The sequence below is a fragment of the Canis aureus genome, chromosome 22 (genome assembly GCF_053574225.1).
Source record: "Canis aureus isolate CA01 chromosome 22, VMU_Caureus_v.1.0, whole genome shotgun sequence".
NCBI classification, from domain to species: Eukaryota; Metazoa; Chordata; class Mammalia; order Carnivora; family Canidae; genus Canis; species Canis aureus.
The window spans coordinates 25,207,556-25,226,182 of NC_135632.1; the positions used below are offsets into that span (position 1 = coordinate 25,207,556).

General features: G+C 38.4%; 1 protein-coding gene across 1 annotated transcript in view; it reads right to left on the bottom strand.

Annotated features, from left to right (window-relative positions):
* Positions 1–18,627, bottom strand: part of LOC144293916 (collagen alpha-4(VI) chain-like) — a 101,744-nt gene that overhangs the window by 59,110 nt on the left and 24,007 nt on the right. The window contains exons 7-13 of the mRNA XM_077865240.1: positions 14,620–15,165; positions 13,717–14,271; positions 10,001–10,335; positions 8,937–9,015; positions 7,223–7,368; positions 6,975–7,067; positions 5,108–5,161 (exon numbers count right to left, since the gene is read on the bottom strand). Of these exons, the coding sequence (XP_077721366.1) occupies positions 5,108–5,161; positions 6,975–7,067; positions 7,223–7,368; positions 8,937–9,015; positions 10,001–10,335; positions 13,717–14,271; positions 14,620–15,165 (1,808 nt within the window). The remainder of the gene's footprint in view (positions 1–5,107; positions 5,162–6,974; positions 7,068–7,222; positions 7,369–8,936; positions 9,016–10,000; positions 10,336–13,716; positions 14,272–14,619; positions 15,166–18,627) is intronic.

An 18,627-nucleotide genomic window follows, 5' to 3' on the forward strand; every position in this document is an offset into this window, starting at 1 on the left:
GTTAGTATTTAATGGAGATGGGGGTTCCAATTTTGCAAGACAAAAAGCATTCTGGAGATGGACGGTGGTGGTGGTTGCACAGCAATAGGAGTGTACTTAACACCACTGACGTATATACTCTTGAAAATGGTTAAGATGGTAAATTTTGTTTTATATGTATTTTGCCACAACTAAAAATTTAAAAGAAAATTGTGAAGAAAAAGAAAAAAAAAACTCACTCTTATGACTTCTATTCCCAGTTTCTAAAGTTTCAGTTGCTATACATACATAGTATGAGTTTTCCCAAAATTACTCCTTGGAAAAAAGGTTATTCTTAAACTTGAGTTTTCACAATTCTCATATTTCAGAGTACTCTCTCCATTGCTTAACTTTGAACAGCATAGTGTTGACACTCAGTGAATGTTAATATGAGATTATTTATGGATCCTTACGGATGTCACTGACCAGATCAGTTAAAAAAGAAAAAAAAAAAGGAGGTAAAGGAATCTAACAGAGGTAATTTATTTGTCATATTTGACAGTGAGACCTTACAATTTCAAATGTTAGATGCTATGCAAATAAGATTTTTAAAAATCACTTTTAAAAGTAATAGAATTCATGAATACACTGTAAAGACCATAAAAAATATTCTCACAAGAAAAATGAGGTAATGAGTTTTTGAAGCTAAAGATTAATTTTTAATGACAGACTTAAAAAGTGGTTTATCTTAGAGATGCCTGGGTGGCTCTATTAGTTAAGCATCTGACTCTTGATTTCGGCTCAGGTCATGATCTCGGGGTTCTGAGCTGAGCGTGGAGCCTGCTTAAGATTCTCTCTCTCCCTCTTCCTTTACCCTTCCTCCTGCTCTCTCTCTCTCTCTTGCTCTCTCTCTCTCTCTCATACATCCACAGAAGGGGCTTATCTTAAACAACTTAGACAGAAGTAAACACAATATATTCTATAAAACCAGGTAAGGTGTCTCCAAAACAGAGGCTCCAGTAATGCTGGGAAAACTGATATAGAAATTCCATGGGAAGAATTTTTAATAAAATTATTTGATATTATATGAGAAGAGAAAAAAGAATTTCTTGGTATATAATTTTACATAATGAAAGACTCTAAAATGTTTGTGTGTAATTAAATTAAGTAGTATAAGTAGACAACCCTCAAAGTTTATATATTCTAATCGGGGAAAAACATTTTTTAAGATGTTCTCATGAGAAAACGGAAATCATCTTATAATTGGTATATATGTCAATTGTGTTTGAAGATGCAATTTGGGCTTACTGTGTTTTTCATTCATATACTAAGCTCCATCCATTTAAAAACTGGTCTCCCATTTGTTCACAGTAGTGGCTTAAAGCTATCAATTATAGCCATGATTTATGGAAAGAATAACATGATCAAAAGTTGTTCAAACCCGGGCAGCCCCGGTGGCTCAGCGGTTTAGCACCGCCTTCGGCCCAGGGCGTGATCCTGGAGACCTGGGATCAAGTCCCACATCAGGCTCCCTGCGTGGAGCCTGCTTCTCCCTCTGCCTGTGTCTCTGCTTCTCTCTCCTCTCTGTGTATTCTCATGAATAAATAAATAAAATCTTTTTTAAAAAAAAGTTGTTCAACTCCTACGTTGGTTCAAGTTATTTTTGAGAAATGAGAGAATAATAATAATATTCTTATTTTGTAGATGAAATGAAGAACTATATATAAAATGTTTAGCCACACATCTGACATATATGAAGTTCTCAACAAATGTTAACTAGTTTTGTTACTACTGGAGTACATAATTATTTTGGGGGAAACTAGATAATCTGACTAATTTGATACATAAGGTTTTGATATTTAACCAATACATATTTAAACTACCATCTCATACTAGATACATTTTGAAAATATATAGAATTCATGAGTCTGACAGATTGTCTTTCCCAAAGATGGCCACAACAAAATCTCAATGCTCCTCTGGATATGACTGACCTTGCCACTCGCCCATGGAGAGGAAGGTTCTAATCCCCACCCTGCCTGCCTTGAATCTGGTCTGGAGCTAGTGACTTATGTGTACACAATAGAATGTGGCAGACATGTGACTTCTGAGGCTCCCTCAGAAGGCTTGAGCTTCAGCTTCGGTCTCTTGGAATGCTCCCTCTCCGGATGGACCCTCCCTGGTGGGTGCTCCCTCTCCGACCCAGCTGCCATCCCCGTCTCTGGACTACCATGGCCCATCCTCTGCTATCCCAACCAAGCTCCAGAGCATGAGAAAGGAAGTCATCTCTGCAGAGGGTCCTCCAGCCACCTCATCAGCCCTCAGGAACCTAGCAGAGAGCCACCTGCGGCATTTCCCTTTTTAGCTTCCCTACCCCAGAGTCCGTGGATATGATAAATGATTGTTGTTTTACACCACCAAGGTTTTCCCTGGGGTGGGGGGTGGTTGGGGAAAGAGGAGTAATAGATAACAGGAACAATAAATTAGCTCTTTGTCATTATATACTTTCAATTTGAACCTACAAATTATAGCCCCAGTCTGAAGCCTGCCATCTGCAGAGAGATAGATGTCTCAGCCATTGAGCAGACCAATCTGACCTGCCTTGGGGGGACACAACATGAAAAGTCATTCAGAGGACAACATATTTTGAAGTCACCTTCTCTTATGAGAAGTGCAGTAAAAAGAAAAAGACGCCTGCTAGAGTCATACACACAACATATGGCTATTGAGCACTTGCAATGTGTCTAGTCCAAACTGAGATTGCTGTAGGTGTAAGATACACACAGGATATCAAAGACAGTATATTTTAAAAAGATACCATCAATTTTTATACTAATTACATGTTGAAATAACTATATTTTAGATACACTTGGTTAAATAAAATATAAGATTAATTTCACCTAGTTCTTTTTATTGTCTTTAAGATGCCTACTATGAAATTTTAAATTATATAAAATAATATATATCACTCACATTATATTCCTAGCTCTGTCCTAGACAGTCTTTATAAACCATTTTGGTTTTAGGATGTTAAGACAGCAGAGAAGGACAAAACTCTTATTGTAGCAGACAAGGGCTTGTTTATCATATTTGTCTGAAATCTATCCTAATAAGTTGGCTGGACCCTCCATTATTTTCTTGGATTTTGCCAGGCTCATTGAACCACAGGGCAAGCAGACAAAAAATAAAATAAAAAATAAAATAAAATAAAATAACACTTAAAGGATATTTTAAAACATCAGAAAAATGGAAAGAATATTTTCACCATACCAGAACAAAATAGCAAAACTCCACAGCCCCCATTTCTGAATGTATCTCTGACATCTAAGACTATAATTACTGAAGCAAAATAAAAAGAGAAAAGAGGAACGATTCTCCCACAAATATAATCAAAGAAATGAATTGGTTTATATAGGTCCCAACAGCTGCATTTCTTTTTCTAATTTCTGCTGATTTTCCAAGTTCCACCAGCCTACATATCCAGAACAGTAAAACAATGCACAACTCTACGGGGGCAATGAGAACATTAATGCTTGGATATCTCAAGAGTTTGAAAATTGCGGTGGTCCAAGGACCCCTCAGGTCCCCAAGACCCTTTGGCAGGGGGTGCTCAGAAAATTAAAACTACTTTCCCAATTATATGAAGATGCTATTATCTTTTCTTACTCCTATTCTCTCCCAAGTGTACGGCAGAGTTTTTAAGAAACTATAAAGCAAGTGACAGCACAAGAAACTGAACACAGAAGCAGACATATGAATCCAGCTGTCTTCTAATAAGCCAGATATTAAAAACACATAAAACAATTCCACTCTTCTGACTCATCTATTTCATTTTAGAAAATATATTTTTCATAAAGGAATATGTCATTTTTTAAAAGATCTTATTTATTTATTCATGAAAGACATAGAGAGAGAGGCAGAAACATAGGCAGAGGGAGAAGTAGGCTCCCTGCAGGAAGCCTGATACAGGACCTGATCCCAGGAGCTGATCACCAATGGAACTGAAGGCAGATGCTTAACCACTGAGCCACCCAGGTGCCCCAGGAATATGTCATTTATAAAAAGGGCTTGTTCTTGTTATTTGGGAGTAAGATGAATAAATAATTTAAAATTCTTTCCATTTTGGGGTTCCTGGGTGGCACAGTTGGTGGAATGCCTGACTCTTGATTTTGGCTCAGGTCATGATCTCAGAGTCATGAGATAGAGCATGGTGTTAAGCTCTGCACTGGGCATGGAACCTGCTTGGGATTCTCTCTCTCTCCCTCTGCCCCTCTCTCCCCCATGCTGTCTCTCTCAATCTCTATCAAAAGTAAAATTCAATTAAATAAAATTCTTTCTGTTTTAATTTCTAACACAGAAAATATCAATAGAAAGTGTATCAGCAGAAGCTCTTCGAGGTCTTCAATAATAGAGAGTGTAAAGGTATCCTGAGACCAAAAGTTTGAGAACCAGAGGTGTATGCATATCAACTTTAAAATAGACACTTGTGGCAAAGTGGTTTTCCACAATTTAAAATTAATTAAAAACTATGGCATTTAAAAATCCTTTTGATATTATATGATGTAATAAAGATGGGGCCTGCCACATTCCAGCCCCTTAGCTAACAATTTTCTCTATAATACACATTTTTCTCCATAGCTAATCATATGATGGCTAACTTTCCTGCGCTCAGGGATATACGCAAACTTTCGGTGGGTAACTGTAGCTCTATCACCTTTCTGGCTGCTCAGGAAGGCATCTGGGTGATCTTGTTACAAGGATGGCCTTGGTTCTCTTCAATTTATCTTGTTAAATTACTTACAAGCATAGCTACCTCATTAGTAGTAACAAATTACCTATAATTCAGCTCACAATTAACGATTACTATTATATACATAGTCATTAGACACAGACCACATTTCAGTTATCTCAGATTCAGATTAAAATGACCATCCTTTATCATTAAACACCTTTTAGAGACTACCTTTCCAAAATTTATCCACCTAACATTTGTTACAATAAACAGTCATTTTCATATAGATGTTTTAAGTCAATTTTAAATGGCATAGATGAGAAAAATTTTCAGGACTGAAGTACAGTTAAGTATTTCTAATATTTGACCCACTTTACCATATTCCTGTAAAGAAAAAAAATAAGAGTCAGTACTTACATGTCCACCTTCTTCACCAGGATAACCAGGTAATCCATCAGTACCCTTCTCTCCCTGAGGAAAAAAGAAATAACTTGGATTCTAAATTCTTTTCTCAAAAAAAAAAATAAAATAAAATAAATAAATAAATTCTTTTCTCAAATCTACATGGAATAAAAACTGTTATTTGATATCTCACCAGTATGAGGTAAAGCCCCAAATTGAGCTCTGTGCTCAGTTAAGCTTGAGATTCCCTTTCTCTCTCTCCTTCTCTGTCCCTCCCCACCCATGTTCTCGCTCTCTAAAAATAATAATAATAATAATAATAATTTTAAAATAAAAAAAATTACTAATAGATACCTTTGTCTCACTGAGTTGACATTTTATTGAGAATTGACTAAATGTTGAGCATAATGTGTAGGGACGTGTAGAAGCAAATATTTTTGGCCTGTCTTAAAGTAAAAACTTAAATACCTGTTTGTCTTAATAGTTGGCATGTCAGCCTATTTTTATTTTTCTAAAATACCATCTTAAGCCATTCTAATCTGAAAATCCAAACCAAAATTTGTTTCTAGTTAAATGTTTAAGGTACACCGTTACTCCTAATGTGGCCTTTGACCTTGTTTTTTTTTTTAAACATCAGTAAGCAAAGGTGTTACCGTCCATGCTACTTATGAGAAATGGTTGTTTATTTCTGTATGACTCAGCTGTTTAGTCTATTCCAATCTCTCTCTCTCTCTTTCTCTTTCTATTTCTTCTTAGATAACTAAACACACAAAGCATTTCCTCTCAGGGAAGTTTGGCTTGCCGTTTATAGCCAGATGTGTTTATTTAATTTAAAAATGGTCAATAAGATATGGGAGCCATATTCTCTCTGGGATCAACAAAGACACGAACATCAATACAATCAACCACTGAATTCTTGCAGACAGAAAGAGCAGAGAAGTCAATTATTCAAAACATTCCCATCTTTGACCTTTGAGGCAGAATCCTTGAGTTATAAAACATGTCAAGAGGTTCCCAAGCTTGATTTCCTGATTTTCCAGTCATTTAAGAACAATGCAAGGGGGGAAATCTAGTGCTAAGGCATAACTACAATTTTTCTCAAAAAGTCATATACTTTATACTGTTCTAAATCAAGACTGATCTGCAAAGTCAGTAAGAGCTCATTCCAACAACATCGCAGAAAACCTTACAAAGAGAGATTGTAAAAAGATGGGCAAAGCCAATGGGCTTGATTCAACCTTACATGAGGATTTGTGGTAATCCCACCATCATAAAGGGTGTGAAGGGTATTCTTCATGTCCCTGGATAACTGAGGATGATTTTTAATGAGATTTATTCTTCCTTAAAAGTGGGACAGGATAATTTTTCTATTGCTTCACCATGGAGTTAGCAGAGAGATGCAACCAATGAACCAGAGATGCACCAGTGAACCAATGATTATATCTTTCCTCAGACTTTAATGCTATAGAAGAGAATGTCAGCTCAGAGGGGAAAAGGCAATGACCACTATAAAGAAAGAAGATGCTGCACAGTGAACATTTTATAGACAAGTGAAAACTTTTGTGCAGTAGTAGAGTCTGTGAAATTCTCAAATAAATGTAAGGAGACAGCATAATATAATGGAAAGAATGTGAGCCTTGGAGTCAGGTAGACATGAGGGCTTAAATCCCAAAATGCTTCTTCATACCTGTATGACTCTGGGAAAGCAACGTTCCCTCTCTAAGCCTCTATTGACCACCTGTAAGATAGCATTTGCCTCAAAGGTTTGTTAAGAGGGTAGAATTAGCAAAGGTGTGTTAAAGACAGAACATGGGGCTTCGTTTGTAGTGGGTGCTGAAAGGCCCTATCTCTCCCTCACCATCTGCATCCAACAAATTCTCACCTTGTTCCCAGGGTTCCCGCCATCACCCTGGTACCCATCTTCTCCAAAACACTTCATATATATATTGCAGCATCTTCTTTCCACAATTGTGTCCTGAAAAAGAGAATTCAGTAATATGGAGTTTTTTTCATCTGTATTAACCTATGTCACATTACACATTGAAGAGACAAAATTCCCCCTGGGTTTTTTAAATCATTAGAATGAATTGACCTAGTGAAGGATGGTGTTAAAAAGAAAAAAATACTTACAAGTTGCTTCAGTAAAATGCTTGGGAGTGATTTCAGTGTGATGCTCAGAGGTTGATTATATATGAATCCTCTGCCAAATTCTAGTTCCTGGAGCTCTTCTAATTTATGCACACCTTCCAGGCCAACAAAGAGGAGCCCAGACAATCCTTCAAAATACCAGCAGGTAGGAGATTTACTTGCATGTCTTTTGACTGGTTTTTGTTCTGGCCCTAGATATTCATGCATCATTTCACTCTTCCTATATCCTTCACCTGTCTTGTCTCAAACTGCATTTCTGACCAATGAAATGTGAGCAGAAATAACATGTGTCACTCCCTGTGAGAAATTTTCAGAGCAGTGCATAATTTGCCCCATTTCCTGTCTCCTGCCACAGGAATAGACCCTCTTTCAGCCTGGGTCCTTGAGTGATGAGAATGAGACAAAAATGAATGGGTCATAAGGCATGATATAAATATATTCTTGCTAGTTTAAGCCACTGGGATTTGAAGGTTGTTTATTATTGCAGCATGAGCCCATCCTACTAATGAAGGCACTAAAAAATCATCTGGATTTGCCCATATAAACAGAAAACAAAATGGCAAGGACACTTTTCAAATTGGCTAGAAATCACTGTTCATAGAATTTAAGGACAAATATTCCCGTTACTATTTTGAAGAGTAAATTCACACACACATACATGCACACAACAGCTTTTTGCTATTATAAACAAGCTATTTAACAATCTTGTGGTTACAAGTTGTTTACGTATTCTTAATTATCCCTTAAAATAAATTTTTAGAAATGGAATGCTGATCTAGCACATAAGCAAAGTTTGCTATCTTTGGTCAAATATTTCAAATTCCCTTCCAGAAAATTTGCAACATTTTAAATTTCCTATGTGGTAAATCCAGTTTGGAGCAAGTTATCACAGCAAATATTCCAGCACACCATTAACCAACAGAAAGCATCATCTCAAGAGAAATATACTTAACATACTCTACAGAGAAGGGAGAAGGGTACAGGGAGCTTGAATTGCTGGTTGTTCATCATGAGTTTACTTTAGAGCTTTTATATGACACAAAATGGGAACAGAAGAGCAATCGTGCCCAACTGTACAGGTGGTACTGCCCAGGCACATCCAGCTGAGGGAGCTGGTAGGCCCTGACATCCACCCAGCACTCTACTTATCAAGCCAGGTGCCCAGGCAAAGGGTTGCATACACCCAGAGCATTGGCATCTTTTTATAATTTCACAAAGATGCCATATAGACTAGTAGCAGCCTTTGGGGGATGGAAAAAGAAGAAGAATTGGTGAGAAAAGGAGGAAGGAAGGGCAGTAGAAAAAGCAAAGACCAGCTTTAAGGGGATTCTAGAGTTTAGGAAAAAGAAACATATTGACCCCTTGGTAGCCTGCAAGAGCAAATGGCACCCATTCATCATGAAATAGGAGTTACACATTCAACCCTCAAAAGCAGATAGATGCCAGGCTTATAATTGGTCAGTCCTGTCTCAGTCAGAGTGGCCCTTGATCAGTGTTGGGGATGTGGGACCCTGGGTTCTCTCAGTCCTGAACAGCCCCTGATTATACAAGGAATCAGTCTTGTGAGCACTGAGCTCCAATTACCTGAGTTAGTCTATGGAAGGCTTAATGGAATCCAGTGCCACCTGGAAATCTGAAAGAGTATCCTGGTCCCTGTGGGAGGAGTAGTCCACCCAAGGCAACCATGAGCACTTACCTTTGCTGCGGAGAAGCTCTGATGTTTCCTTCAGTCTCTGGAAATTATCATCCAGCCCATCTGTAAACACTAGAAGGACCTGTTGTTTATGAGAGAGAGAGAGGAGGGTGGTGGAGAGCAAGGATGGATGGGAAGAAGGGGATAGGGGCAAGATGAATACTGGAAGTCACATATTTTGTAAAAATGTGAGGATAAGTTTAGCTTTTGTGGTTGTATCTAGCCTTTCACCCTCTTTCATTTCACTCACTCATGTATTACTTTATTATACATTCACTTTTACTTCAACCTCCCTAAGATCCCACACCAAAAAAAGAATTTGAACCAGCTTAATGCATTCCCTTTATCAAAAACACCTTCCCAAAATAGTCTCACAATATTCACCTTTATCAATATTCACCTTTATCAATACCAACAAAACTTCAATACATTTCTATAATTAAAATGTGTTATCTTTACTCACAGAAAAATATAATTTAAAACTGAATTTCATAATTTAAGAAATAAATCCACTGAATGCATGATTGAGGGAAAAACTAAATGTCACTTTCAAAGTTTGGGGATATCATTTTCTAATAAACATCACATAAAATCTCTTCATCTCAGTAGGCTTTAGTGGGTTTATAGTTCTTGGGCACCAGGAAGGGAGGACCACTAACAAGCCATTAGCTAGGTACTAAAGACAGCTCAAAGTGCTGAATGGAACAATAATGGGCCCTACTCTACTTGGCAATCAATGACCATAAGGAGCTAATATCTTCCAAGTTATATTTGGAATGAATTTGCATCGTGGAAGAATCTGGATCTCTAAACTATGAGCAACTTGAAGACAGGGATTTATCTTTTTATCCCTACTGGCATTATTTAAGTACAGAGTCTCTAGGACTTAGTAAATATTTATTAATTGAATGAAAACATATCCCTCGTTGCTCTTTACTGAATAAGACTATGGTTTTCCACTAAGCAGACTCTCCAGTGAAGAATAGTTTATTGGCTTCAGTCACAAAAGCCTTATCCCTCCCACCATGGTAATTGGCCTCATATCATGGGTTCTCAGCATTTATTACCTTCACTTTAGCAGAAGAGAGATGGACAGTATGATCTCCCAGGGACTGCAAAAAATCCACATCCATATGGTTGTTCTTGGCAGTCTGATTAATTAAGAAGGTCTTAATAATCTCATCACTATACTTCTTAAAGCCTGAGTCAAACATAAGCTGGCCATTTGAACCAGGGACCAAGTAGCGGAACATGATGTTGAGGCCACCAGAACCACTACAGCTGATGTTGGAAAGCAGGGCCAACTGTTGCATCACCCCTGGCAGTAATCCTTGAAGCGTCTGCTGAACTTGCCTTGTGGAAGTGGAAATATCAATTCCTACAGACAAATCTATGTTGCATTCTTTGAAGATAAAAGAGAAGAAAATCAAATTAGTCATCTATAGATGCATGACCAAGCTCAGAAGATATCAGCCAACCCTCAAAGAAGAACCTCCAGCCAGCATGTAGAAATATAAGCTAAACAATGGTAGTGTTCATTTAATTTGGGGGGTGATTGTTATACAGCAAAGCTAACTGGTACAATATATAGTGTTTCATACCTCCGTTCCTCTGCAGATCCTATTCCCTCTACCTGAGTGTCCTTTCCCATCTCTTCTATCCCAATATGGCTAACCCAATACATGTCCTTCAAGTTGTAGTTCCAGAGACCTCCCTCCCCCAATTCCTCAAATTGACTTATTAAATGCCCCTGCATATCTATGCTACTTTACTTGACCTTCTCTCCCACGAAACAAAGATTCTTTCATAGCAGGGATTATACCATTTTACCCAATGCCTAATACAGATAGATGCTCACTAAATGTTTGATAAACTGATAAAGAAGGGAATATAAGTGAGCTTTGAGTCTCTTTCAGGACATGCTGTACTATTCCCTTCTCCTCCAAAAGTTACTTTCTTCATTCACCACCCATGCATATACCTTATTTCAGAGAAACATATTAGAAAAGATCAAGACTGACAACCACTCCCAATTTTCTGTTTCTTCTATCTTAAAATTTGTAAGCCTTCCTGGAAGAGTGTTGCAAAAATTTGAAAACCCATTGATCTTTCAGGGTATAGCCACCCACTCACAGACCATGCACAAAATTTCAATGAGGAAGCTAAAGTTGGTCACAGATGCACCTGAATTAGAATCTGGACAAATGACTTAAAATGTAATTTAACAATCATAAAAGGGCTACTATTATTAACTACTTCTGGACAACAAGCATAACTTGCAATTGTCCAGGGCAAGCCAAGAATATGGATATTTTTTCCTTAGCCAGTGCACACTGGAGTATTTGGCTCAGAATCAATAAAAATAATTATAGATTTTAGGGGACAAATTTGATGAAAATAAATAAATACCGGACCCTTTACCAGTGAAAATTGTTATAAACAATGTCTTAAAGATTCTCAGGGATCTGAGATCCAGGGTTAGTTAAGCCATGAGTTTTCCATCCCCTAAATAATACACTCTGTGCTAGCTGGCCAGATAGGTTTCCAGAATTGCCAAGACAGAAAATGTCTTCCTCCCCTCCTTTCATATAAAAATCTTGGTTTTGTGTTGACTTTTAAATCTCTAATTGAAATTCACCAAAATGGGTTTTCACAGATGTAAATCCCATTTCTACATCAGATTTAATTTCAGGAAAAAAAGAATTTCCTTTTTGCAGTATGGTATATTACCCCAATATTTTTAATTTACATTTTCCCAGGAACATTTTCAGCTGGCTTTATTCTGTAAATGCAAGAATATGCGAGCATTTCCCGCCCCCCACCTCTCCCACCCCCAGAATATAGAGGATTGAATCTTACCAAGTTATTTCTAAGGTCTTTATGATTCAGCTTTTGATTCCAGAATTCTGGAATTAATTAGGTTCCAGCCATTACTGAGGTATCCAGCTAATTTTATCAAAAAGTCAAAAGACAAAGCTGAAGATGAATGTAAATCCTAATTTACTATGCGGTACAAAATAATCTGAAAAGAGAAGCTGGAATCCTATGCCTCTTTTCCTGCCCAGGATAATAGCCAAGTACATATAAACACACAAACAAAAGTGTACTTTGACTCCTGAAAAATCTGAACTGCTTAATGCAGGACATCCCACAATCCATGCTTATTTAAAAAATAATTTCACACATCCACTCTTTTCAATTGATTTCTGAATTCACCAAGGGCATGGTAAAGTGTTATCCTTTACACAGTATAAACAAAAATATTAATTTAATACTCCAGAAAATTGGCTCCAGATTTCAACACCAAACTTCTGGAAAGTTCAAACCCTGACTCCCATTATTTCCCCTCTGTATTTCTTAGCCTCTCTCTTGCCTTTCCCATCTGGGAATTAAGTATCATAGTAATAGTATCTGCTTCACATGAGGTTTTCCACATAGGAATGTTGGGCTTTAAGGGTTTCATTATATACCCCTTTATATTATTTCATACTACACTATGGTTTATTATACGTTACTACACTTTATTATGTATTATTATACTATATTAACCACTCCATGCCATTCCATGGCATTCTATACTATATCACACTATATTATACTCTTCTATACTATACTACTCTTCATTATGCCTTCCAATATCATACTATACTGCACTATACTATGCTACACTACACTGCACTACACACTATACTACATTACCCTCCTACTTGAAGTGTAATTTGAGGACCAGCAGGATCATCATCACCTGGGAGCTTGTTAGAAATGCAGAATCTCACCATGACCTACTGAATCAGAATCTGTATTTCAATAAGATCTCCAGATGATTCAAATGCATATTAAAGTTTGAGAGGCCCTCTTATGCTCTACCATACTATACCAAAAAGCAATATTGAACAGTATCTAGTACACAGACTCTAGAACCAGATTGCCTCAAGTTTAAATATTAGCTGGGCTATTTACTTGGGCCAAATAACCTGATTTTCTTGTGACTTAGTTTCCCCAACTGTGAAATAATATCTATTTTATGTGAAGATTAAATGTTTTAACATGTGGAACCCTTGCAATAGCCCCTGGCACAAAAAATGACCATCTAATGGTTAGCCATTCTGATTATAATGTGATTGTGTTGGAGAATCTCACTCCCTGTGGGTAGGAAGGAATACTATCCATGAAGATATTCTCTGGATCACTTGTACATTGTAAGGTAAGTCTTGGGGGAAGAGAAGATCCAGACTTCTGGGAGGAGGAACACCTGTCTCTGGAACTTACTTCAGGATAAAAACTTGAGGAGTTAAAATGGGGTTGAGGATGACCTCAGCCATATGAAAGCTTCCCGGCAACAAATTAGAGAGGCCTCTGTACAAAGCCGCATAGAGGAAATTATTTTCTAGTTCATAAGAGCACCTATGTAACTGATCATTCTTCTGTTTTGAATTCCCTTTTGGTATGCCCAAACCTTCAATAAATTGTGTTTACCTATTCCAGTCTGGTTCTTCTATCTACAAGGAATAAACCTAAGAGTTGTAAGGACTTTCTAGAGATAGAGTTCTGAGAAAGTTCAGGCCACTGGAGTCCAAAGTAGTAACAGTCATGAGAATGATTAGAAGAATCCCCGGGGGAAGGTGAACCACAGCATCCGGTGTTCAGGCCCACTGTCCTCCCTTCGGGATGACCTTCACTCCCACCTCCAGCTAGAAAGATCAGTTGCATTTTATTAACAGAAATAACATCATCTCTGACACTTAAAACAGGCTCATGGATCAAATAACAAACCCTCACGCACCTTGTGGAATGCAGACCTTAAGAAGAATTTTCTTCTCCAAGTTCTGCAGGGACTCGAAATTCTCTTCATAGTACACTTTCTGCACATCATCAGTAATCTGCAAAAGCTGAGCACTTTTGGCTTCTCCCACCCCAATGGCAAAAATAACGATGTTCCTGTCCCTGAGAGCCTTGGCTGGTATGGCTACGTCATCCTGTGCAACCCCATCAGTGATCACAATCAAATACTGATGAACATTGGGTCTCCCTCCTCTTGAACTGTCAAAAAAAGGCAGAGTAAAAGTCAGGGCTTTCCCAGTACGAGTGCCATCATTCATTTGCACAACTTTTGAGATGGCTCTGTGGATGTCTGCCTTTGAGGAGTATTGGTTGAGCCTGAATTCTTCCTGGGGGGATGAGCTGAACTGCAAAAGGCCAATCTGAATTTCATCAGCACCAATATTAGCTTGGTTCACCATCCTCTTCACGAATCCCTTCATCTTCTCAAAGTCATTTGGGGAGATGGATTCTGAACCGTCTATCAGGAAGATAATATCAGCTTGCCTATTCTTACAGGCTGGGGACAAAAAAGGAGAAAGTAACATTCACTCAGAGCCTGAAACCAATTAATTCTGAGTCCCCAGGGACAGTCTGGGGTGACATACATGCAACACAAAAATATTTTTACAGAGGGTGGACGAGAAAGTCAAAGAAATAAATTTTCTGTGACTCAGCACAAATGAGACAGACACAGCTGTATGATAAAGATAAAATCTAACCAGCTAGCTTCATTCCAGGTCATGGTCACTCTGTGACCAAAATTCACTTTTGGACTCCAAGAAGTCAATACTTTGAGAATGAAGCCTATTTCATTAGATTAGATACATACACTTGGAGGGACAGAGAGACTAAAGAAACAACTTACTCTCTGAAGAGCAGATGTCCTGAACCACATCTCTTTGGATGACCTTCAAGGAATCAAACTCAGGTGTGAAAAAGGTCTTATCTTTAGCTATCTCCTTGAGCTCCATAACATTAGCATTCTTGACTCCAATAGCGTAAATGATGACTCCTTCTCCCCTCAGTGCCTCTGCAGGCTCAGCCACTGGATCTTCAGATTTACCGTCAGTGATGATTATAAGATACCAAGGCACATTGCTGCGAGCAGTATCCACAAAGACCTGAGCCATCCTGCTCAAGGCCTCACCAGTCATGGTGCCACCTTTCCTCTGCTGGATGTCATCAATGGCTGCTTTCAGCTCTGCCATACTGGAATACTGGCTAAGGGCAAATTGAATATTAATTCCATCTGAGTACTGAACGACTCCAAACTGTACTCTGTCGGGCCCAATTTGGAACCTCTTTATTGCCTCATTCATGAACACCTTCATTTCGAGAAAATTGGCATCTTTGATACTGCTAGACCCATCGATGAGGAAGTAAATGTCGGCCCTCTGAATGTGCACACAGTCTAGGCAATAAGAAGAAGGAGTGACCCATTAGAATGGAGTGTGAGATAGTGTGTAGCCAAAGCCTTTAATCCTGATCCCCACCCGTACACCCTTAGTTCTCATCATTCCCTCGGGAGGCAACAGCTTTCTACTGAAAGCACCTGTGACTCTGCCTAGGGATATTGTTTGACCAGAAGCATGATCAGCCACACAGCAGACAGGCCACAATGCCTGGGGTGAGTTTGGAAGCAGCCACCAAGCAATGATTGACAGGGGAGTAGTGGATACATACCCAGCTCCCTTGCCCTTTGGGTGGGACAGCTCTGAGGGGAACTCAACACAGTTTCCCTGAGTCCCCAGCAAAACTGAGCCCCAGCTGCCTACAGCAATTACCTGCTCACTAATTCAGCCTCTGTTGGCTGCCTTCCTTCCTTTTCTCAAATCTCTACACCCCTACCAGTATCCCCTGGGGACTCCTCCCGGATAAATCACTTGCATCCATATCCTGGTCTCAGTCTGTTTCTGGGTGAACCCTGCTGGAGACATGAAGTAAGTAGTACCTGACATTTTCCAAATGGGACAAGCTAAAGTAAAATATCAGGACATATTTGGAGCTAGGAACTGTCTCGGTATCCAATATTCCTGTTTCCCATGCAAGTCAGACTTCCTAAAATATAAGCAAAAGAGTACGCTTTCTGAAACGTCATTAATTTAGTATAAAACTTTCTGTTTAAAATGAACCTTACTTAAATGAATCACTTTGTATTAAGGCTTAGACTCCAAAGGGCAAAATGGATCTACATTTACATCCTTTCTCAACTACTTAGTATCCAGGCTTGCCCCTTTGCATCTCAATTTCCTAATCTATCAAATGGCAATCTTCACACCTATTCAGTAAGATTATAGTGAGGACTAAATAAGATCATAGAAAAATAGAAGAGCTGAGTATTAAAAATTAATAATTAAGATCACCCACTGCCACATAGCAGATTCCTAAAAAAAAAAAAAAAAATGACGTATAATTTTCTCCTTGCACCCCTCAGAAAATGTGGTCCAGCCTTATGTTTCTAATCTCTAGACTCCTCATCCCAGGGAGAATGGAGAGCCTTTTCGTGTTTTCTGGCTGAAAGGAAGTGGTCTGAGGAGGCAGATGGGCTCCCTTGCTCAGGCCTTTCATTTAGGAGAACCTTGGTCCATGTGATATGTGGGACATAGTTATATTTTAAAAAAGTATTTTTTTTCTGAATGAAATTCTATTGTAACCAGGCATCCTGCATTGTATCTGGCAATCCTATACTGGCAGGGCAGGCACGGGAAGGAGGTGTGACTTGGAAGAGTGTGGAGAATAGTTATCCATCTCTCTGGTAAAGTGTTTATTGAATACTTGGAGACTCAAGGAGAAGTTATAGAAAAAGAAGGCAGAAATTCAGATCTTGCCGGAAGCCAGCACCCACTGATGACAGGTAGATGGCTGGCCTGAGTCTGAGAAAAAGACTTTTGGGCAGGAAGAGGCATCTCTGGAGCCAGTTCCATGCAGCAGTGGTCCAAAGTGGCTCCTCTGCAGCCCAGGGCCTTTGCAATGTCCAAAGGATCCTAGAGCCCTAAAGACTCTCTGGCAATATACATTCAGGACAATCTTGGCAGATGGAAGTTTGAGGCAGAAGGGAACAGAGAGAATAATTTTTATAGTCTGGATGCTGCTATGCATCCATATCTATTACACACACAAAGTGCTTAGCAGAGTATGTGACACGTAGCTGATGACCAATAAATGGTAGATATTATGATCTTGTAGTCATCCAGGACAAATTTCTGATAAAACTGCCCCAACTTCCTTTTACCTCTAACCACTCTAGACTTGGAGTTGATTTTCCTGATTCCAGGTTTCTTTTTAGCGGCTATGTAGTCTGGGAACAAAGCCAACTCTCAGCCCTTGTCTGTGAATTAGAAGAAGAGAAAAGGAGACTTCTCTTTCCTTCCTCCCTACAGATTATAGGTAGGGGGTGCACAATGAAATGAAATTCGTATTTAATGATTTTGTTTCTCATTCCTAGGACGGAGAAAGGGACAAAAAAATACAGGCCAAAACAAAAGATGGGAATTAATTTAAATATTTTAAATCTCTAGACCTCAGCACAAATAATGAAGAAATTGCAAGATTGTTTAATGATTGTTTAAAAAAAAAAAGGCTCAGTGATTTTCCCCTGAAGACATAATCACAGCCTTTTGAATTTTAAGCTAATTATCTACATTTCAAGTAGTCAACTTCTTTCTATTATTCTGATTTGAATCTCAGAAATATTAGCACGGGTGGACAAAAATAGACATATGAACAGACAGACACAAAGATACTTATGATAGCCAGTAAGTGGAAAATTATGGATTTAAAATTCAGGCAGTTTGACTCAAGATGCATATACTTAACTGCTATGTTTTCTCTGGTATTTTTTTGAAACCGAATACACAGTAGGAGCTCTCCTAATCAACTTCCTCTTAAGTGGCTCACCAGATAATTGACTTTCTCCCCTCACATCAATAACACATGAGTGATGTTCCCACAATACGCTGAGTGCCCTCCCCCTGGAAGACCCCAAGGGCAACACTACACAGTTCTGCTTCACTCAGTGAAAGATGTGAAAATTAATAAAGGGAAACCTCTCTAAAATGGAGACAGGAGAACAGAAAGAAAAATTCTCATGCCCTACCACTTGTCCATGTCAGGCCCCAACAGAAGAATCCTCAGCAGAAAAGAATCAATTATAGCCCCAATAGGAAAAAAAAAATGAATAATGCATCTCCTACAAGAAATCAACTACCCCAGCAATTCAGCCAATGAGAAACCACCATCACTCTGTAACTCTTGAATTTTTCCAATGGACTTTCATTCAAAATAATCCCTCCCAATTTCTTCCTTCTCAATAAAATAATATTCCTCTCCTTTGTTTGTTGAGCTTGCCTACTGTTGTTGCTATAGCTTGCCTATCTGAATTGCAGTTCTCTGCTATTTCCAAATACACCCATTTTTACTGGTAAAATAACTGACTTTAATTGTAAGGTCAACAAAGAGTAAGTCTAACCAAGAGCAACATAGGTTTGTCCTCAGCCTATTTATGGTAGTTTTGTTACTACAATTATACAATAAATCAAATATTGTGCAAATCAATAGGATATGAGTGTGAATAAAAGGGGTTTATTATGTCTATGAAATCAAAGTAACTCCTTAGAAAAGACCCAATAAAGGTAAATTGTTTTAAAGGAAACTGTTAGTGTATCAGATAGCACTACAAAAATTGAATTTTTGAGACCATAAAAATAAGGATTCCATACGAAGATTGTTTCAAAAATAGCTGTTTTCTTTTTCTTTCTTTCTTTTTTTTTTTTTTTAGATTTTATTTATTTATTCATGAGAGACAGAGAGAGGCAGAAACATAGGCAGAGACAGAAGCAGGCACCCTGCAGGGAGCCTGATGCAGGACTCGATC